The sequence below is a fragment of the Dromaius novaehollandiae genome, chromosome 6, assembly GCF_036370855.1.
Source record: "Dromaius novaehollandiae isolate bDroNov1 chromosome 6, bDroNov1.hap1, whole genome shotgun sequence".
NCBI classification, from domain to species: Eukaryota; Metazoa; Chordata; class Aves; order Casuariiformes; family Dromaiidae; genus Dromaius; species Dromaius novaehollandiae.
In genome coordinates, this window is record NC_088103.1 from 11,089,965 (window position 1) to 11,113,965 (window position 24,001).

The 24,001-nt window shown below is 37.6% G+C and overlaps 1 protein-coding gene across 1 annotated transcript in view; it reads left to right on the forward strand.

Moving 5' to 3' along the window:
• CTNNA3 (catenin alpha 3) overlaps window positions 1-24,001 on the forward strand; it is a 572,729-nt gene that overhangs the window by 19,489 nt on the left and 529,239 nt on the right. Inside the window, exons 3-4 of the mRNA XM_064513677.1 lie at window positions 1,684-1,876; window positions 18,338-18,504. Coding sequence (XP_064369747.1) covers window positions 1,684-1,876; window positions 18,338-18,504 — 360 coding nt within the window. The remainder of the gene's footprint in view (window positions 1-1,683; window positions 1,877-18,337; window positions 18,505-24,001) is intronic.

Sequence of the window (24,001 nt, forward strand, 5' to 3'; positions counted from 1 at the left end):
CAATATTTTTACATTCAGTTTTCTGCCTTCCCTGTTAGAAGTATCAGTCTGTAAGCTGTTTAACCATTTCTCAAAATGTGATCACAGATGCTGCATTAAATGCTCTAGAAATAATGTCTTAGGCTTTGTAAAATTAAAGATATTTAGATTCTTACTCCCAGTGCATTCTCTACCAGCTGGTTGATTTATGTGCAATAAATAATTTCATTTACTTTCTTTTTTGGCTGAGCTACAGTCAGAAAAATACCCAAGCTCTCTTTAATAATCTGAGCCACAGATATTTGTGCGACTGTCTCCCTTGTGACTTTCCAAGGCAGTTCATGTCAAGTGGTTGGTCTTTGTTCTCTATCCTAAAATTCCACATGAATAAGGTAGGGGCCAAGGCTTTTTCTTTCAAGGATGTGTTCATAGAAATGCTTCCCTGAGGATCTTTGTTAGAGTTGCTTCTAAAAGTGTTGATTCATGAAAAGCGTGAAAGTGTACGAATTCATGAACAAGGTCTAACAGTGACCTGGGACACAGGACCTTATCCTTATTGCATACTTGTGAAAGGAGCACTTTTCCATAGACTAGCTCAAACCACAAGGTGTGCTGCAGCCATCAGCTAAATTGCATGTTGGACTAGGAAGTTCATATGCAGCTTTTGTTTTGCTTGTACAATGGTGTTGTCAGTTCCCTTGATGCACAAAGAAATAGGCTGCTTTAAGATGATTTGTATGTCATTTAATAAACATGAAACAACTATATACACGTAAAATGTGCTCATTGAGCTCCGAGATTAGATTTTTACTTAATATTATATTGTCTGTGTTCTGGCACAGAGAACAGAAGTAGGAGGATTGAAAAAACATCAGTGAACTTAATGAAAATAAAGTATGTTTTGAAATGTCTATACAACACTTTTCTTTAAAAATCTCTTAGGCGTGTTCCCTTATTATGACAGCTCGAGCAGTGCTTCAGAGAAGTTTGTTAGAAATGTTCTGTTGGAGTGCGGAGGTTGTGTTCAGTTGATGAGGAATGTGGAGTGGGTTGCTGTATAAAAATAACTTCTTTACGGATGTTGAAGTGTGTTGTTAAAAGCCATAATTTGGACAAAGCTGCTGTAATCTAGATTCTGGGTCAATCTGTGTTCAATGTTAATGTATGAAAACCCTTTAGAGAATTCTAAAGTGCTGAATTCTGACCACTGTGATTCTCTTCTGCAAGAAGAGAAAGCATTTTGGGATGTATCTGTACCCATCTTGGGTATTTATTCCTGAGATAGCTTAGGAGATAGGGAAGTGCGGGAAGACAAAGCCCTGATTGTAATGCCTGCCTTGGCTGCAGCCTCTATAAATACCATAAGTAATTTTATATTATAAAGAAACTTTACAACAAGCAGTGTCGGGAGTTTATATCAGGTCTAATGTGACAGTGGGGTTTCCACTGACTTTGCTTTGATGCCTTTAGAATGAAGCACACAAAGATCAGGCATCTTAGGTAATGTGACCTGTCAAACTTTAATTGATAGTTTTGCCCATTCTCACTGTGTGTGCTGGGCTTGCCTGTCCCTCTCCAAAACAGGGGGAATCCCATTGCTTATTTTCAACTATATTAATTTGATTTTTAAAATATGAAAACAATATTAACTTACTTGTTGCAGAACTTAAATCACTGTTGTTGTCTTGTTTCTTTTAAATGTAGGTTACAACACTAGTGAACTGTCCACAGAATCCTTCTAGCAAGAAAAAGGGACGTTCCAAAAGAGCCCGTGTCTTGCTAGCTTCTGTGGAAGAAGCCACTTGGAATCTATTGGACAAGGGAGCAAAGATTGCCAGGGAAGCAACTGTGTTTAAAGAGGAACTTCATTCAGCGCTCCATGATGTCCGAAAAGAGAGTAAGTATGTGACAAATAATTTAGGCCCCACAAGGGACTAGCTTACACGTGTAACTTCAGTATCAAAATGAATTAAAGAAAAAGATCTTTAAGTAAAATATTTTTGATGAGATAGAAGCTGTTTCCAGCTATGGCTGTATTGGGAAGCACAGATTTCTTCTATTTTGTTTCTCATTGCATGAAAATTATGTTTGCTTACTTTTTTGGTTTCACTGCTAAAATGAACATGTTTTTGTCATGGATTTGGCTGTCGGGGAAAAAAGATAATATTGCCTGCCCCTGTGAAAACTTGGATGACAAGTCATAGCTGGCAAATTACTATCTGCAAAACTTAGGATGAGAGAAGAGGATCTCATTTTCAGTCTTTTTCCCCATAGTCCTTTTTCATGTTTATAACTCTGGGATTTTTTGTCTCCCTATGAATTCAGGACAGGAGAAGAGTTTTTTATGGAGATAAATACATTTTTTTTTAAATGAACATACTGAAATTGTTTAGATTTTGTAGTTCCCTGCTTAAAACCAAGCAACGTTAAGCTGCTTAAGCTAAACTTTTTTTTTTGAGCATGTGCACCAAAATCTCTCATCAAAGCATATGTTGAGTTTAGCACAACTTGAACCATACTGAGCTAACATTTTCAGTGCTATTTAGAATGCTCATTTTTCACTGGAGAATAGATACGTGAAGTAAGAGTTACAGAGCTCACTGATGTCTAAATAGTCATGCACCAATTTTAAACTGCCTAATGTGTGAAAACTAAGCGAATGGCATGTAGACCTGGCAATGATGCCCACAAAGCCTAAACCAGATACTTGATGTTGTAAAGGGCTTAATTCTGTAAACAGTCCTGCAGTATCCACAAGTGTAAAAAGTTAGCAGAAGAAACTCTTTAGTTGTACTGCATATTTCAAAGATTTTGTCCAGCTCACTGAGAGCAGTATTTGGCTTTAAATATAATTTAGAAATTGTAAAGTATTTTCCTTATCAAAAAGGTCATTGCCAAGTTGATTAGATTAGCTAAATATTCTGACGCTGGCAACACACCCACCCACCCACCCTTCTTTGACTCTTGCCACATTCAATCCAGCTAAACTGTGTAAGATTGCATTGGATACAAATCATGATAGAGTTTGGACCTTTATATATTGCAGTAATTGTCTAGGATTATGGTATTTATCTATTCCCAAAATAGTTTAATGATTCTTTTCAAGCCATTTGATACTGTTGTCTCTAAACTTTATAGATAATTAATTCCTAGTTTGAATAATGAATTATTAGCAGTAACACATTTGCAAGCTATTTTATTACATTCTGTATACTTTCCAAATGTGCTTTAAAGTAGTTTTATTTATTTATTGAAGCATTTTAGAGACAGCAACAATTATTAAGCATATTACTTGCATGCCAGACATTGACAATAAGTGTACAGCTGTCATTTTATTTTAAAGTGCTAATAAGTTGGAGACAAATAGGTCTGGTTAAGTGAAGCTAGGATATCTATAAGAAATATGTTTTGGTGTGCGGATGTCGCAGCTTTGAGATACCTGAATGTAATTTTCTCTGATAGCACTGATAGAGTAGTGTGCAAGCTAGGCCCCATTGTGGAAAAACATATCAGTGGGTGTTTTGCCATTTTTTTTTTTCCCAATGAAGACAGGATTCCCTTTGTTACTTTCACTGGCTGTTAAGGAAATGTTTAAGTTAATACATGCTTCAGTGCTCTTCTTGAAAAAACTATTTTCCTGAATCAGGGATTAATGTCTTTTAGATGGAAGTTTACAAACAGATAATTTTCCTCTTTTGTGCAGTAGCAAGGATTTAATTTGGAAAGGTAATATAGGGCTCTCTGGAGTTACATTTTGAGACTACAATAGGAGAAAGATTTCTTTGTTTAAGCTTCTGAAGGCCCTCCCTGATAAAGCAGCGCATCTTTGGCCAATTTATGCCTTATGCCAATTTCCTAATGACCTCTCTCTATATTTCCATCCAGACTTACAGAATAGGACTAGCTTTTACTGAGGACACTGTTAGTCACTTTTTTTCTTTCAGGCTGTATCTGTTGCTTTGTTGATTTTTGCTCTCCCTATGGAAGATCGGGGTCTAGCTGGGTGAATAAGGCCATGCTCAAATAGTCATATCTCGGATGAGAGGTGTCCAAAACATGTTCCTGTAGAAATCAACCTTGAAAATTGATTTGAGAGAAGGTCTCAGAGAAAAAAGGGGACAGAAAAGTAATGCTTTTAGTTCATGGTCATGTGGGAAAGATCTCCTCTCATCAATACTCTTTGAATTTCATAAATGAATGGTTCCCAGTGTTTGCCTGGGATCAGGTTAAGAGGGACTGTTGGAAGCCTTCCCAAGTAAGTGGGAACAGGCAAGCAAAGAGCAATGATCTGCTCCCTAAAAGATTATTGTCAGGCCATGTTATCGGATGAGCTAGTAACCAGGCTTGGTTTTATCAGGGGGCAAAGTAGACTTCAATCTCTTTTTCACTGCTGAACAGCATTCTTAAGCCACATGACAATTTGTGCCTGAAATACTGTGCATCAATCATTTAAATGAGGTCTTTGTATCATCTGCCCTTAGTAAAGTTGCAGCTACTTCAGGTAATTTTTCTTTCATATTTTGTCTTTCTGCACATGCAGCTGGGCCAATTTCTGAGTCTCTGCTGTTGTTCAAGGTAGTGATTACTAGATATTGGCTTCTTCCTGATTCCAGAGGTGGCTACTTTTCAGAATGTGATGCATGCATATGTTGTCCGAGGTGTGCTTTTGAGATGAAAAATGTTATGACCAGCAAATATCATTGTTATCTGTTACACCGATCAGCTGAGATTTTTAAAAAAGTCATTCATTTTGGTGTACTCTTGTAGCCCATCCATTCCATGCAGGTAACACAGGATGCAAAGAAAATATATGGTTTTATATTGATTTTTATACATAGATAATATACAGATATTTCACATTTTCAATTTATGTATTGATTCTCAGCCAAGACCAGAGATGACTAGGAGAATAAATAATACATAAAGTAGATTATATACAGCTCATACATTTTAAAAGAAAGTTAAGTCAATATTATCACCTATCATTATGCAATGACAAACTGAGTGCTCACAGCACATCTTCCTCCAAGGATTTGCAGAACTGTTCAAGTTAATTTTAAGAAGTTCCTGAACAATTGTACAATAAATAGCAGCTTATTAATTTTGCAGGTTTTTTTAGACCTTTAGAGCTGTATATTATTTTTAATTTGTGGTATGCCACATCATTTGTAACTTTATTGCATATCATTCAAATCACATTTTGCAGTTAGATGTCTCATGTGATTTGCTTCAGGCTCTCTGGAAGGATGTGGGTCATAAATTCTGATAAACTGTGTTTGCATGCAGTTGCATGCAGCTACATGCTGTGCATGTCATAGCATACAGTATTTAATTTTCTGTGGATGTATTTTTTTATGGTGACTGGCAGGTGTTATTATTTGTATGTTTTTAAATCAGTTACGAATTTGTGTATGTGGCTGCAGCTTATATTACTGTATAGTGGAATTCTGAAACAGTCCTCTACATAATTTCACTTAGATTTGAACCAAACTATCAGTCCCAGAGTTGCAGACCAGTGCCTGGAAAGTATAAAACTCTCTCTTCTGCTCACATTAAGTTGAAGATTGTGATACGATTATTTCTTTTGAATGGGTATGGCTAGTGTGCAAGTGTTCCAGTTACCTTTGGAGTTCATTGTTAGGAGTTCATTTTAGAAAAGAGAGAGACTTTTTTCAAGATGATGATAATCAAGTTCCTAATATTATCTTCGGGGAGTAAGTGGACAAGTTAGCAGGCCAAGCGAGGAGCAGACATAAGAAGATTAATATGTTGCATTTAACTCATTTTGTGAAGTAGTGACTTGTAATGTTTTCAGAAATGGAGGCATGGGTATGGCATAGCTGACTGCAGTTTGGTCTCAATGAACAGTGTCAACGTAGAGAGCGATTTTGGTCTCTCAAATTCAGTTCAATTTTGCTATTAATATCTGAAAGAGAATGTTGCTTTAATGGATAGCAGGGATGCTTCCTGGATGAATTCAGTTTCTGCTTTGTCTTACCTCTAGAAAGCTTTATCAAAGACTTATAGTCTGATTGTTTTAATATGGAGGTTTTATGCATTTTTTTGAGCCTCCTTTCAAAAGAGTTCTTTATCAGGGCTATGTCCTTCCACGTTTTGATTCTCCTTCTGGAACCCTGTTATAGTGAATCACCAGGCAGGCCTGTGTAGGCTGTCAATGGGCTCTGAGCTTCACCCAGAAAGCTACTGGCCTAATAACTGAGGAACTGCCATGTCTTCCTTTTGATATGGTTTGGTGAAGTTGTTTTAAAGGGTACTCTTGTATATATATGTATTTTTTTTTAATGCCAAAATAGGGTATTAAAACCAAATATAAGCATTTTGGAAAAAAATCTAATTGCCAGGTTTCATATATATAATATTTCAGAAAATTGCCTTCTGATTCATAACATACTATGAATTAGTTGTAAAATAACTGACCCTTATACAGAGGAATAAGAAACGTTGTTTAACAATGAATACTTTTGACACCAAATATCACACTATAATTTGTGTCCCAGTTCTGATACTTAATCATTTTTAAGACAAAACAATGATGTAGTTTATGGAAGGAATCATTACCATATGAATTTGCATTGCAAAAATTATTTTTTTTGCATTTGCATCACAGTGTGATTACAATTTATTTTTCAAACAGGCTCAGCAGCTAAAATGTTTGGTATTTATTGTCATTTCTTAATGACCCTGTATGGTCAGAAACACAACAGTTGTTGTCCATGTTGTTTCCATCTATTGAAATGTCAGTGTTGCATGTGTTTAGCTGTTATCATGTCTCAAGTGTGTTCCTAGATAAGCCTTAAATCACACCTAACAGAGTTGAAAGCAAGCTACTTGCTGGAGTTAAATTTTGAATCTTCAGTTACTTTTTGAGAGGAAATTAGAAAATCTAATTTGATATTTTGAATGTTCAGATTTACTGTGTCTTTTGACAGAAAACCGGGGAGATAAAAGTTTGGCTTAGAAGAAATTCCTATTCACTGACAAAAAATGGGGAGGGTACTGTAAGAATATTTACTGAAGGAAGGGGAGAGCAATGTCTTGTATTATCACAGAATCAGGTTAGAAGGGACTTTTAGAGATCGTTTAACCACCCTGCTCAAGCAGGGTTGGCTAGATCAGGCTGCCCAGGGCCCTGTCCAGACAGCTTATGAATATCTCCAACCTCTCTGGGCAATCTGTTCCAGTGCTCAGTCACTGTCACAATAAAAAAAGTTTTCCCTTATGTACAGATGGAATTGCCAGTGTTTCAGTTTGTGCTTGTTGCCTCTCCTTCTGTCACTGGGCACCACTGAAGAGAGTGTGGTTCCACCTTTTTTACACCCTCCCAGCAGATACTTATACACGTTGACAAGATTTCCCCTCAGTCTTCCCTTCTCCCAGCTAACCACTTCCTGCTCGGCCTCTCCTCATAGGAGAGGTGCTTCAGTCCCTTAATCATCTCTGTGGCCCTTCGCTGGACTTGCACCAGTGCGTCCGTATCTCTCTCGTGCTGGGGAGCCCAGCACTGCACCCAGCACTGCAGGTGTGGCCTCCCCAGGGCTGAGTGGAGGGGCAGGATCAGCTCCCTCGACCTGCTGGTAGTGCTCGTCCTGATGCAGCCCAGGAGGCTGTTGGCCGCCCTGCCACAAGGGCACCTTGCTGCCTCATGGTCAACTTGTTGTCCGCCAGGAACCCCAGCTCCTTCTCTACAGGTCAGCCCCCAGCCTGTAGTGGTGCATGGGGTTATTCCTGCCCAGGTGCGGGGCTCTGCACTTCCCTTTGCTGAACTTCAAGAGGTTCCTCTCTGCCTATCTCCAGCCTGTTGAGGTCTCTCTGAATGGCAGCACAGCCCTCCCCTGTATCAGCCACTCTTCCCGGTTTTGCATCATCAGCACACTTGCTGAGGGTGCATTCTATCCCATCATCCAGGTCATTGATGAATAAGTTGAACAAGACTGGATCCAGGATTGACCCCTCGTGCATGCTGCTAGCTACAGGCCTCCAAATAGACTTTGAACCACTGATCAGAACCCTCTGAGATCTGCCATTCTGCCAGTTTTCAATCCACCTCACTGTCTGCTCCTCTACCTTGTAACTGTAATCTTATATTATATATGCTACTCTTATTCCTCCCACGAAAATCTCTTAAAATGAGCTTAGCTTTCTCATCTTACACTGAGAGGTGTACATGTATGTTCTGCCTCTAAAGGGCTGTCATTCTGGGGGCATAATTTAGATATCTAAGTGGCTTAAAGTCATCTGTGCTATAAACTCTTTTCATCAAACCAAGAACAGCTTGCCCATAGAAAAGCTGCTTCTGACATCACCAGCACTGGATCATATGTCCCTGAGTGGGAAAGGGGGAATGAAGAGATTGGCGCAAGGCATAAAATGCGGGTGTATGTTGTGGCTCTGATTACACGTTAGGAACAGCTGTATGATAGTGGAAGTAGAACTTCCTGGTATGAAGCAGTAAAATAATTGCAGTGCAACAGAATACAGTGGTATCTGAGCGGGGTGAGTGAACCTGTGTGACAGAAGGAAAATTTCCAGTAACATCTATAGAAAGTTATTGTGAGAATCTGAGTTATCATGTTATTGAATATTAGAAGCATGTAGGAGATACCTATCTGCTTTCCTCTGACACTAATAGTGCCGCTTCCAACTGGCTGGCTGAAGCAGAATCCTTTATTTGTTGCAGCAGATAAAGATGATGTTTGTGGGAACAGAACAGATGATCATGCTAGTGATTAGCATTGCCTCATCTGTTTGTTTTTGGAAAGGGTGGGTAACTTTGCATTCCATGAGACACTGATTCCCAACCTTCTCTGGTCATGATTCTGCTTGTGGGTGAGTTCATGCCTCCTGGACTTGAGACTTCAAATGGTAGTGTAAATCAGAGGTCATAGATTTGCTATTGTTGGTATAAGCCATTGATTTTTCCATTGAGTTTGAGACTAAAACTCATAAACTGACATAATGGCTCTCAAACTGTTTATTACAAAAAGACTTGCTCCTACTGGACGTGTAGACAGCAGCAGTCAAACACAGGTATTTGTTCTTTTATCCCCAATAACCAGAAGATTCATCCTTATTTCAGATGTAGCTAAAGTAATCCATATCTTTATGATCCCTGAAGACATGATAATTACAATGTATGTTATGCAGGCATATATCCTTCAGCAGTAAAAAAGCTGAAGTGACTTAGCAGTGCAAACCTACCTGTTGGAAAACTGAGCATCTGAGAGCACATTTTGATGCTTAACGCATTGCCTAGTCCAGGGAATATCAGGAGAACTGCAATTCTTTTTACTGGTGCCAGTACCTCCCTGCCTCTCTCAGTGAGCTACCTTTAACAACTGTGTTTCTCCGGAACTGTAAATCCACCTACCTCAGGGATGCAGTTCATTGGAGTGGGTGACAGGACTTTCTTGGCAACAATACCTCCTTGTGGGAGGAGAGAAGAATGGCACAAAATTCACTGCGTTCTGTGTGGCTTTCACACTGCTACAATTAAAAATAGCAAATAAGCAAGGAGAAAGCCAGATGTGAAAACAGAAGAGAGGGGAATGTGATACTTAGGATTAAGGAGAAAGAAAATCAATTAAAAGAAATAAAAGGAGAAAGCACAATTCTGATGATCTTGTCTAAAGCAAGGAGGAACATTTAGCTGTTGCCTGAATGTGATTTTGACCACTATCTCTGAAGGGTGCTCGCTGTACTGCAAGCATCTGTATAGACAGATTGCCTGCCATCAGCTAGCAGCCCTACAGAAGTGTGTGGGTTTGTCAGCTATTTGCCAACAGCAGATTTGCCAACTGGCTCATGGTTGTCTTATTTTTTAAGGGAATTTTCAGGTAATTTTTTGGTATTGTAAAGTGCGTGGGCACTCTAACTTTTAAAAAAATTGACCAATGGCTGAACTATCTTTTTGCCTGTCCTCATAGATTTTTGTAAGCACACACACAGGCAGCAGCCATTTGATGACAGTGGTCAGTAGTTGATCAGCTACTGGTAGTAACACCATTTACTCTGGGAATCATCTATCTACATGTGCTGAATAATGCCTTGGAGGTGTCTGTCTTCCTCCGCCAATTACATAGCTATGATGTATCTTGACTTTCAGTTGACTCTCATTTGCATGTTTAAAGTAACTTATACTATATACTCCCATCTTTCTACTTCCGTATTTATGTCACTAAATTCGCACTCTCATCCTTTGGTGTTTCATTGTTTGTGACAAATGTAATTAGGGAGGAAGATTAATTTGATGGAAATTACAATAAAATGGGAGAGGGCTTAAATTGCTTTGAACTGTCATGCAATCTACTGCTTTTTAAGGAAATTCTCACTGTGTTGGTATAGAAGCTGTCATTTCCTGCTGCTTTTACTCTCAGCTCTGATTGTCTTAGACTGCATCTCTTATCTCTGTTTTGGGGTCATGATCCTATGACCATCCTATACTTCATCTGGCCATCTCGGTTTATGTCCAGCTCATTTCTAAGGGGTTTGTCGTGTTTCAGACCCTTCTGGCTTGTCTTGCTCACATACTCACTCGTTTGTCGGTAAAGAATTTAATCCAACAGGAATAAATCTCTGTGTGATTCATACCACTCAAAATTCCAGACATGGCTGGAGTAACTCTGTGGTTGTCCGAATGTTGTATTGCATAATTGTATAATTCTGACTCCCACCTGTGTAGTGGGAAAAGAACAAAATAGTAGAACTAGATGTGAAATGAATTTTAAGCCTGGTTGTATGCCAGGTGGGTTAAGAGCCCTAAAATGCTAAAAATGGGGGTGTTAAAATGGTGTGTGGTGATTCACTGTTAGATACCTCTGCTTCCAAGTTAAATGTAACTAAATTCAGATAATTTGGCACATCTCGCAAACAGATCATTATTAATTTAAAGGACATTTTAGATTGTTGATCTTTCAGTTCCAACTTTCTTACCCTTTTTGGCTTTGGGAAAAAATCTCTTTTGTCCTGAAACAGAGACTGAGGGGCCTATTCAGCACACAGAGAACATTGAGATTTGTTCAGACAGAAAAAATAGGTAAAGAAAAAGAAAGTGTCACAATTTGCTGCCCAAATTTGAGGCCCTTAGCAACCTCACACTAACAACATCCAAGATAAGTGCTTAAGTTTTCTTCTAAATGCATGTGAAGTGTTGTGGCTAAGAGTGAGATTCAGCGAAACCAACCTGCTGAATGGGGAGCTGCAGAAGATGGGCAACAGGAATACTTCCGAGGAGAAGAGTGTGTCTTAAATATTCACCTGCTTGGGCTGCTTTATTGCTTCTTGCTTCATTTGTGATTCTGAGCAATCACTGGAGGCTAAGTGCCTAAACAGAAATTTGAGAGTGTTTCCAGGACTGGCTGGAGCAGAGAGAAGTTAGGAATAGATCCTCCCTTTGTTTTGCTGGTACTGTAAAGCATTTGACCAAGATGTTGTTATCAGAGGTAGAGTGCTCTCTTGTGCTTATGTGGACTTAAACCCTTATCTCTCATTTCACAAGGGAGAGCCTTGTTCATCAAGGTGTAAGGCGTGATAGTGAGTTGGAGGAGGATGGTCTTGTCAGTCTTTCTGTTCTGTTTTTGAATGGATTCATTAAACCTTCATGGAGCCCATGTTGGCAGACAAGACAAACTCTAGCTGACTAGTTAGCAGTCAATATGGGCCTGGGATATGGACCAGCACTTTCTGGTTTGAAAATTCCTTTATTGCATGTTAAATATGTAGCGGGTCTTTACTCTTTCTTCATTGATTATCTAATCATTTAGGCTACAGGGTCATTTCTTCTCTGTCCATGCAAAGCAGAGTAATTCAAGGAGGGGGGATTAAGAGGACTTGCCCCTTTTCCCAGTCCAGAGTACCTTTTGCCTCATGGACCCTCTTTGCAAAGCAAGAAGGCTCAAGCTTAGTGGGGACTCACCTCCCCCACAGAGGGAAGGCATTAGCCTGAAAGCACCACTGATTTCTGAAGTAATAGGTAAACAGAGTTGTCTGAGTAGTTCAGTCAGTTTAGGACATGCTTGGAGAACCTTGGTGAGATAGAGGAGTGGCTAGTTTGTGAATTGTAATGAGGCTTTGGTGTAGAACTGTGAAGATGACAGTGATTCTGAACTTGCCCAGACAAAAGCTGAGGGTGCCCAAAAGATGTCAGTGTTGAAATCCTAGTATTCTCAGATTTTAGGACTGTTTGGGGTTTAATACGATTTGTGTTGGAGTGTTGAGGGTCTCGGTTTTCAACATAGATTCCTAAGTGTCTAAGATGCTTGAAAGACACCCAAATCCATCTGGTCGTTCTCCTCTAGAAGGAATAATACCAGGGAGCTAGGCAAATCATCGCATGTGGGTCTTGTAAAAATGAAGTTCAGCTTTGTGTTTATGTATAAGGGGAAGTGTTGTTCAGGATGTTTCTGAGGAGCTGCTTTGCTGTAAGAATATTACCCTTTAGTTTATGACTCTTATTAACTATTCCCAGTGATAGCACTGGGTCTCCTCTCCTTAGCTAAGCTATATCTTACTCCTTTCCTGATCCATTCAGTTATTAACCTGTAAAACTCACCGTTTACTCCTGTCTGGTTTTCTCACAGCTGAGTACTTTCTCTCCTTCCCAACCAGCTAGTTCTTTTCTAATCAGTAACCATTCCTCTCTTGATCACTTTTGTTTGGACAACTTTTACAGTGTGCAAAGATGCTCTGCAAACAGGACATATAGAACCTAAAAAGAAAAGTAGTTGTTTATTGGCTAATGCATACAGTAGATAGGTAAGACTAATGAGCGTTAATAAACGTTAATGTGCATGTTACCCCCAGTGAGGGGAGTAACAAATGCATTTGGCCAGACAGTTGTCAGTCATGTGGAAAAAAGTTGGCCTCTTACTCCTCTGAAACTGGCTGATCCGCAGTCTTGCAGAGATCTTGAAAGTCTCTGTTATTTCCTTAAGGTCTTATAACTTTTCATGTTGGTATTTTTCCTCACCATCTCAACAATTCCACTTCTGTCTGTGTTTTTACTAATCTTATGTGAATTTAGCTAACATACTTTCTTACACCTTACTAACAATTTTCTCAGCAAAACTGAGCAAGGTTGTGTGGTTGTGCTACACCAGACTAGGCCTTGGATCACAGACAGCCGTTCCCCAGGACCAAGACATGGTGTCTTTCAGGCTGTGAAAGAACAAGTTAACATTACATGTCTTTTATGTGTTTGGAATGCGTACGCTGTAGTGTAATTCAGACCAGTATGATACTCCCCTTATAATTTCCGTTATAATATTCCCATATTTTCTTCCTCTGGTTGGTTGATTCTCTTTTCTTTTTCAAGTTTTCCTCTCAAAGTAACCAGTTCTCTTTACTTCATATTCCCTTCTCTTTACTAATTCTCTTCTGAGTTTCTCCAGACATACTAGTTTCCAATTGCACTTCTTCAGAAGTGCAGCAGATTCTGTGCCTAAAATGTTGACATCCCCCAAAAGTCACCAAGCTGACTTGCTACTGCTTTTATTCTTGTGATCCTTGGGGAAACACATGAGGTTAACGGGCTAGATTTATTTTTGCCCTTTGGCTGTTTTAGGCTGCAAATCTGTTTGCAAATCTGGCTGAAGGTGCTCAGTTAAAAGGAATTAATAGCTGCTTTGTCTCACTAAAGTGGCACGAAACGCCACAAAAAAAGCAGTGAATCTGGACTGAAGCATTTATGTTGTAAATAAATGCTAATGAATAACAGGTGTGTAGAATACTGTGTGCTGTTTTCTTCCTCTCCTTATAAACACTTCAGATATTGTGTGTGTGTCTAAAAAGGTAATGAGCCAGTCGATAAATATAGTGCAACAAGGAGAGCCTGTCTTCCTTCCAGTCTGCATCTCAAGAAGAACACTTTTGTAGATTCTTTGATGCTTAATAATAGCTGAGCTCCTACTGCCAGCCCCAGCTTGCCATCAGTAAGGACTTTAACTTGGACTCTATTGATTTCCTGTTTTTGTGAAAATAGGTACCTAACTTTTTTGCATATATTCCCCTGCGTAAAAATCTTTATTAAAATTGTCCAGTAAGTTCAAAATTTACCAGGTGGCCAGTAAAACAATGATCATGTTAATTTCATTTTCTTGGGAAACATCTCCCTGATGCTTCAGACAATAGTTGCTAAAATGAATCTGCAGGGACCCAGGTGGACAGCTGTTTAAAATTCAAAGCTTCTACATCTTGATTGGACAATAAATTTGCATTGTTTTGTGTTTTGCTGTTATATTAAAACACGCAGATATTGCCCCCTGTTTTTGTGCAAATGTGTTTAAAAATGTGACAGTATACTGATCTAAATTACACTACAGTGTACACCTTTCAAATATGTAGAAGATGTGATGTTAACTTGTTCTTTTACAGCCTGAAAGATACTGTGTCAAACTTAATATCTTCAAAACCAATAATTGGCAGGATGAACAGATGGCAGTTAAGCATGAAAATAAAATGGAAACAGTTTGTCAGGTTGTTCATTTAAACAGCTTATTCTAAGAAATTTGGAAGGTTTTATTTCAATTAAAGTCATAAGAGAAATGAAACAGCAAAGTTTTTAACTTTGTGTTACTGTGTATGAAATTGTAATGCACTATATTTCCTACCTCTCTATTAAATCACAGTGAATTTCCAGAGTTCATATCCTGAATACACATTAAAACTTCCCCAATTGCTTTTAGTTTATTAGCGTATGTAGTGATCAGTTCCCAAAAAAGTGTATCTGAAGATATGGATGCATGTAAGCAGAGTTTTTTTCTCTCCTTTTACTTTTTTTTGAGGATTATTGGGCTCAAACCACTGTTTTGAAACTGCTACCAGTACTGAAAACATTACTCATTTGGAGAAATGTTTCTATCTGTTGCAGATAGGGAAATGGAAAAACGTTAAAAATCAGTCTTTGTGATTAATATTTGATTTTTATTTCTAGTAAGTTTTCTGTTATGATATGCACAGCTATGATGCATTATGTTGCCGATTACCAGAGAGAAATTTGATTTGCTGGACTGAGCACAAGAAATTGATAGTTTTTAGTTTCACTGGTTTGTGACATAACAGGTGCTAGAAACATTTCAAATTAGTGTGATTCTTATTATTTATGGACGTTGCTAAGTATGTAGTTAAGATACTTGAAACATATCTAAGAATGTTAGAAAGAATTATGCTCCGATAGAGAGGTTTCAACTCAGTGCAGATGGTTGAACTGGACACTTAAGTAAATTTCAGCTTATGGATTGGAGGTTTACTAACAGAATTGATTTGTAAGAAGGCCACTCTTTTTGTGCATAATACGCAATTTTAACTAAGATTTAGTTTCTGAAAAATTGATAAGCTCTGAATAATTTTATCTTTTTAAAATGAGAATGACTATTTTTTAGTACTAATAAAGAAAACGCAGCAAGTTCTGTGTAATATCAGATATTTTCTTTAATGTAGTGTTTTCTCTTTTAAATTAATGCCTTATATTGAAGGTAAGAAATAAAGTAATGCCAATCAGTGAAATATTATTATTAAAATCTATAATGTTCAACTGCATGGACTTAAGGCACTGTATAAGATGTAAATAAACAGTAATTCATTAGGAATTTTCTTTTCAATATTCAGAATTAATTCTGACACTTTATTTGCACGATGACTTAACTCAAAAAGCAAAATGGAGACCACTGTTTTCAAAGATGGGATTACTGGAAAGTTGGTGAGCCTCAGCATTTTGAAAATACCCAGAATGTTCTGAGAATCAGCCTACTAGTGTCTCAAGTGCCAGTGTGTGGCCTCTATTGTAATTAATAGGTTTATTTCTGTAACTTTTGTTCAATTTTTTTGCTCATGCAATTTCTAGGAAGGCCAACAAAACTTGGTTTTACCTAAATTCTGAAAAACTGAGTCATATGTCATGTCAGTCTGGCAAACCCTGATATGCTTCCATAGTTCTTACTCAATTCTGATTGAGGAAACACATAAAAGTGTATTTCTGTGTACTTACACAGAAATCCCTTATTTTTGTATGTATTTCTATGAATATGCATGAATTACAGATTGTAATTCTGTAGGAATCTTGTTGCCTAGTGTTTGATATAAGGACTCCGGAGATTGCATAAACACATACTTGATTCAGATAGCAAAACTCTTTGCATGACTTTAGCTTTGACTTTACTACCAGATAGCTTGAAGTAGACATGTCAACAGTGTTGCTGCATGAGGCCTGTCCAGACTTCTTGCCTTAGAGTAAGGCTATACAATGCTAAGGATACTGTGAATTTTATTTCAAAAGGCAATATTCTGTCAGTCCTCAGTTTTGTTCAGAGTTTGTAGACAAGAGCAACAAAAACCATGCATGTTCCTGCACTCTGACTTTCTGTATGGAAAACATCTGTGGTACAATTGACTGCTTGGAAAAATGTACCCTATACTTATATCAAGACTTAGATAATATAGATGTAGGTAGAAAGAATATTGAATAAGAAACACAGGATTTAACTCTGGATCAATATCAAAATTTAAATATTGTGTTTTTATTTACTGTTGCATCCAAAACACAGGATAAGTTAAGATAAGCAGGCAGTTGTCAACATATGAAGATCTGGCTTCATGAATATGTAATCTTTTAATCGCTATGTTTACTAATGATGTTGTCCAATTTTAGCACGGCAGAAACTATTCACTTTATTAGTTTGCATCCATCTTCGATTTTCAAGCTGATGGTAGAGAGTTGGGCCAACCATTTATTTTAGCCATTTGTGCTTGTGCAGCAAGAGTTTTCCAGTGCTTTTAGAGAGTCAGTTTTTTCAGGGTTGTGCCATAACCAGCAAGATGATAATAGAGTTCGCAATGCTGTTATAAATGAGTTTGATGGCATTTTTTTCTCAGAATAAGTTTAGGTGACAGAATGATGAAAGTAAACTCAGCTATTTGTCATTGTTTTTCTCACTGCTGCTCACATTAGCCAAAACACATCGTGCTAGCTTGGGAGAAATTGATAAAAATGCCAACCTTGATAAGACCATTTCATGCCGCCTTCTAAGATTTTGAAGTGCTGCACAAACCTCCTCTTCCTCCGAAGGAGAAGGTTGCAATTGGTCCTTGTTGCATGTCTATACGTGCACATGTTGGTCCCAAGCATGTCTATACACTAAGAAGCATTTCCCATGGGTGATAAAGAGTGCTTGCTGCAATGTGTTAAGTCTTCTTGGGACTCTTGGAGTGACCTGGCCAGCCTCGCACTATCTACTATGGTACTGCATTTTGTATTTAGCTGGGAAGTGCCTTTGAGAAATGATGTAATAACATCTATCAGCCTGATTTGTGCATGGGTGTGGTAATTGGAAGTTTGCCTTACACCTATGTTTCTCTCACTTTCCTTGCATGAAAGTGCCCTGCTGTATAGTTTTATCCACATAATGTAACTTGAACTTTGGTATTCTGAAATGTTTTAGCAAAAGAAGGCTTCCATCTGAAGGGTTATTCAATGAAAGCAAATGTTGTTGAGATGAAGTTGGTCTGGATTTTTCTCAGCTTACGTGAGAGACTTGACTATCTGGACAACAGATGATATGGTTTGCAGAATGCATACAGTTAATTTAAGATAAAGATGCTTATTGCTGCTTATTAATAGTAATTTTATTTTGAATGTGCATGTAATTGAATAAATGATATGTTTAAAGGAGAAAAGTGAAAACAATCTCATCACTTGCATAGGTAGGGGCTTCTTGTATATGCTATTAGATGGGTTTGAACCCAAGATCTTAGGATTTTGTCCCTGGAGTTTTATTTTCTGCATAGAGTGGCTGCTGTCAGGAACATGACACTCATTTAAGTCTGGTTTGCAAAACTTCCTGTTGGAGAGCAGTATATTGTTATGTGTGGGCATGGTTGCTAGCTTTGTTGCATAGATTTCATGTGTTTTGGAGTCAGATGTCGAGGCATGAGAGATTTTCATTCCATTAACTTATGTTTATAATGAGAAGAGCAATAACTGATTCCCTCCTGTGACCAAGAATTATTTAATAGTAGAGACAATGAAGTACATAGTAATATAAAAAGCAGCAACTAGAAAGTTTAACACAGTATCTCTGGCCTCCTTCTGTCCAGTTAAGAGTATGATTGCCAAGGGAATTATGTCAGAATTAAATGATTCAGAAGAACAGAAAGGAAACATCACTCAAGGTGTAGAATATTCTGCATGATCTGCAATAATTACCCCTCATTTCAAAGCATGAAGCCAATAAAAATATGCTAGTTCTATTGGTAATAGTTTTGATTTGCCAAATAACTTATTGAGTTTCAACTGTTTTCTCCCTGAGTGTTGCAATGTATTCTAAGGGAATTCGTCTTTATCTTGCAGGTCAAGCCTTAAAAGTATCAGCAGAGGAGTTTACCAGTGATCCCTGCTACCTACCCAAGAGGCAAGCTGTTGTCCAAGCGGCACGGTCTCTGCTTGCAGCTGTCACGAGGCTTCTTATTCTGGCAGATATGGTTGATGTGGCATACCTATTGGAACATTTAACTGTGGTGAGTAAAGTTGAATTTAACTGAGGCTCTCTTTAGCCAGAGAAGTGTCTGCTTATGGCTCCTTCTGCCTTGAAATTTTTTTTGTACTTGGGAGTTGCAGATCTCATACATGTAGCATCTCGGCAGTTGATGGAAGTGTAGATTCTAGATTAGGTTTGTAGAATATACCAGAAAAAGCCTTCTACTTCTAAACTTAACAGATTTGATTTGGGGAAGAAGATTGTTATCCTTAGGATTATATTTTAACTTCCTTTATTTCTCATTTCCTAGTTTCTTACTTGAATTATTGTATAGCTATTTATGCATGAGACCATCTTGATATTTGTGGCAATAGTAGGGAATAGTTTGTTTGTAGAGTTTAAAGGTGGATTCTTATGTGGATATTAAGGGAGGGAAGGAACTGAGCAGGTTAAGGATCTATATATTGCTGTATTCAAGTCAGTTCATGTTAGATAGCAGCTGAAAGGTGAGGAAGGGGATATGTGAGAGACGCTTCCAGCAACTCCCCAGTTCCAACCATATGTCCATAACCTACAGCCAGAAAAGGCTAGAAAGTTCTAATGTTGGCAAACCTTTTAAAAACCGGTCAACAGAAAATATGCTTTAAAGCCACTTGATTTTTTTCACTCAAGAGAATAATGTGTTTTGGTAGTCCATATCGTAATAGTGCTAGGTTTGGGTCATTTCTTTTTTCTGACTCCCTTTATACAGAAGGGATGGCCTCATTCTTCTATTCCCGTATGAAACAAACAAGTGATTGTGCCACTTTTGCTGAATTAGACAGCATCAGAATGCTTTTCTGTCTACATAAACTAAAATTTCTTCAATGTCAACAACAATGTCCCATGTGAGCAGATTTCCTTCCTTTCTTGAACAGTATGATTTTAACATTGCTAGCATCATGTCTCTGTTTAAACATGTTTTCATGGTCACAGAGTTTTCTCTCTGGCTGTTTACTGCATTCAACTCAGTATGTGTCTTCATTGGGAAGAGCAAGGAATTGTTTGATTTTTGTTCCCTTTTTTTCTAGCATCTTAGTAATGTGAGGTAGACTGATTAAAAAAAAAAAAAATCCAGGATCTATCAACTTCTTAATGCTTCAGGGCAGAGGTAGATAATCAGTGCGACCTTTCTTTGCATAATACCTCATACCACAAGAGGACATGCTAACTTAAAGGGGGCCATTGTGAACCAAGTCCATTTTGCTGAGGATAGGGGAATTAAAATTTGGCTTCAAATAAGAGTGGGAAGAAATTTTGCTTTGTCCTATAGTATTTCATAATAAAACAATGTTGTATGGGTTTCAGTGCTTTGTTTGAAACATCCAACTTTTGGAGATGCAGCACAGGCTAAATGCACCACTGGGCATGCAGAAGCTTCTGTGTTGTTATATGCATATGAAATCTGTCATTTGTAAAAGGAGTGGCACATGTCTTTTGTAGTGTTTGTGGAAATTTTTCTTAAATTGTGTTATTTTTCCATCAGTAGCCCATTACATTTTTACAGAAGTATTTTCATAGTACTAGATGCACCCTTTGAAAATGCTTTCATTACATTTTTTACATATGAGAGAATTAAAACTGGGTAGTTTTCTTTCTTAGAGTTTCAATATTTCTGCACAACCTTATAATTCATTTTATGATTTTCTTTCGAAAATGAAATCTAACAATAATTGGTAATTGTAAAAGAATGCAAAGAATCATTTGGAAAAACTCAAACCCTGCAAGGAGTGCAATTAAACTATCTTCCTCTTCCACACTTAAATTTAGTTCCCTTGATAGGACTGAGAATTGAATTCCTCAATTAATTGTTAAAAGAAATTGTGGCATAAACTCCCCCAAATGCCTGTGTAAGAAGGCTTAGCTTTGTCCTAGAGGAAGATAGTACATTTTCCATGTCAGTCCAGTCTCTGCCCTGGCTGTTGAACTTGCTAACAATGGTACTACTAGCTGTGATGGTGTCTTTCTATGCTGACATCAATTAATTAGAAAATGGATTTAGAATATAAAATAATTTCATAATATGCTACTGAACGTCCTTCAAATGATAACAGCTTTTGGTCACTACCAGCTGAGCCAGATTCAAATACAATTAAAATATTTAATGAGTCCTGACTTTGCTCTTTTCAAAGTCCATAACGTTAAATGTTATAATTTAGAACTCCCTTAGGAATTCTGGTTTTCTTGGATGTGGCTCTGAGTTGTATCCACAGAGTGGCTGCAGTGTAGAAAGTAGACCTTGTCTTTGCTGTATCAGCTTTGATATTCTGAATGTTTGCAAGTTTGTATCACTTGAAAATACAATTCTCTTTAAAAAAGCCTTTAGCAGTATTTCTTTGAACTTGTTCTAAAATATGAATACTTGTACCATTTTATCCCCTTCTTTACAAAGAGCTGAACGGTGCAGCTGTTACTTATCATTTGAGAAGAGATGAAAAATTTCATTGGCTTTTATTTCCATAACTCTTAACTCTGTAATTTTTGTCAAATAAAATCAAGAAGTTTAAAGGACTGAACCAAAATTAACTCTAAAAGTGAAAACAATTACAACCAAAAAGTTGTATAATGAATTAACATAAATGAGATGAAAATTCTAACCAAGGAAGTTTCTTGTTTATATATATAAAATGAAAGAAAGTGGTCCAGCATTATCAAAGACCATTTGTAAACTGTTAATCCAATTTTATGCAACGAGAAAGTATTTTCTGGGGAGTTACCTATTTGTGTGTCTGTTATTTTCACACCCATCCATTGAGGGATGCTGGAAGTTTCATCTTGCTCATTCAGTAAAACTGGTTAATTATAACACTGTCATCCAAAACATTTTAGACCTGTTTTTTCTTGGATAAAAATGGGATCGTGCAGGCAGTATTTCCACACTTACTTGTACTGACAGAATGCAGTCTAGGACATTAAACTTTGATTTCAATCTGTAATCGTGTAGTAAATATAGAAAGGAAACAATGACAATGTGACTAGCTGTCATATAAATCCTCTAATAGTGTTATCTGTCGCATCTGTCATTCTAAGTATATTGAGGAAAAAAAAGAATCCCAAAATACTTCCTTCCAGTTCATGTGCACAATAAGAGAGGGTTGTCTTTTCTGTTCATTTTGCTTAGACTTGGGACTTTTTTGACTTCTAAATAGTAAAATATTACGATAAAAGACAATAGAATGCTGAATCAAACAAATATTTTGTGATGAAAATATTGAAATGCAATGTTTTAACTAGAAATGTCAGGTCAGTTTGGTTGGAGGAATTTGATAAACCTGGCAGGATTTCCATTCCACATGAAATGTTGTCCAAAAACATACCATTGTGAATAAGCAGGTGCGTCAGGAAAATAACTGAATTTAACATGAGTTTTGACTTTTCACTAATAAGATGGAAAGAGAGAATTTCAATTCTTTTCTTCATACAGTAGAATCTTCACCCAAAAAAGTAAATATCAAATAATGCATGTTAGAAGTTAGCACAGATCCTCAGTGACTGATGATATTCTGGCATAGTATGTTTTTATCTGTTCATGGAATTTGCAGCCTTACAACAGATATGATAGTGCAGTGCAAACAGCAAGCTCATTTTAATTAGTGTCGACTGAGAAAATGAAGCATATCACATTGACAGAGAAAGTTTGTTTCTTTAAACAACTTAGAATTTTTTTAAAAGGGAGGCGTTTAAATAAACAGCTGTCTGTATCTGATCTCCCGTACTTATTACAGAGTTTGAACTCTCTAATCCTAAAACTAAGTTGTGAGAAATGTAGTCAGGCAAAGGGCTATCTCATGAATCGCGTTCTTTGGTTCAGAGCTATATTATCAGCCTTATTACTTATGATTGGTGACGCTCAATATTATTTAAGTGAATTAACAGACCAAGGGAGTTGCTTGAATTTGTTTGGGGGAGAAAAGCGAGATGGTAGCAAGTTCTGAGAATTTCATTCAGAGAGCATTGACAGCACATCTCTCTAATCTGTTTCAGATTGTGCTGAACCAACATGTTTTATCTGTCTTTTTTCCCTCCTTGTCGTGTTTGTAGATTTACAGTTTAAGTCTTCATATTTTTCATAAATTCCTCAGTAGACAGTAATCGTTATAAAACACTTGCTTATTGTTATTTAAAATACTTGCCAAGAAAAAAGAAGTGACAATGGCTACAGGTAAGATGCAACTTGGAACTTGGGCCTCTGTGGGCATAGTGCTGTCTGTTCTTCCTTTCCCTGCGGAGTATATATATCAACATTAATTTTTTTTTGAGCAGGAGAATGTTTTATGTAACAGTATGGTTACATAAAAGAAGAGAGGTAAGTCATCTCAGGCTTACCTGTGGTGCAGGTTTAGGTATTCAGTTTGACTTGCATAACTTTGCTCTAACTAGAATTTAGTGACTTGCTTTCTACATTCCCTTCTGATTATTTCGATATGGTGGTATCACGCAGTACAACATAATAATAATAACAATGATAATTAAAAATAAGTAGGATCCCCTGGGGTACAAGCTCAGGTGTAAAACTGAAAATGATCACAATCTTTCTGTTGACTTCAGTGGGCATGGGTCATGTCTGTTTTAAGAGAAGTCTCTGAAAATAAGGGTTGTTAAAAGGTTTACAGAAGTGTTTGAGAGAGGATTTGGCTTCCCCTTTGGTTCATGCTAATCTTTATTTTCTGATCAGCCAGTAGAAATTGATTGTTGCTGCTATTCTGAGGTCAGTATATGCCTCGTGGAATACATGGAATTTGTGATTCAGGCTTCAGTGTTTTTCATTGCACTCCGCAAATTCCGTAGCAGTCTTTATTGTGCAATAAATGACAAAAGAAAAGCAGCTCTATACAATTACTTAAAGAACTGGGTTTTTCAAAGTGAACATCCTCTCTAGTGCCATAGGAACCTGGATACACTTCTGTTCCTGGTACAGTGGCCCCTTGACTGTGCTACTTCATAACTCCCTAATGACTCATGGCTTTACAACCCCTAAGGCTTCCACTGAAACAGCTAAATACTTAACGACTCTCTTCTAACAAACTGTTGCTAGGGAACAGTCTCCCCAGTGACTGCAGTACTGTTTATGTAACATCTCTGGTTTTACTCATAGTATGGGAATCACTGAAGAAGGAACATCATCCTTTTCTTGCCAGGTAGAAACATGGCTTTGAAGAGACCCTATTTGGCTAGAGAGCTTCAGGTATTACTGCTCCAGAATTTCTTTGAAGTGTGCAAACCCCAAAGCTCCCAAACCTGTTTTACCAGAGCACAGAAACACCAAAGGGAAGACAGTAACTGTATTTTGAAGAGAAAACCTAAACTGCTGGGATAAAAGCACACTTAAATGAAAAGGCTTGAAAAAAAATCCAATCTCCACTTCTTTGTAGTGTAGAGCCTTCCCTTCAGTCTTGTTTCTAGTTCAGCATCTCTCAGTGGCTTCCTGGTTTGCAACAGATTATTCAGTTGTCTTTATGTGCATTGAAAACTTTCTTTGTTGTCACATCTAACACTTA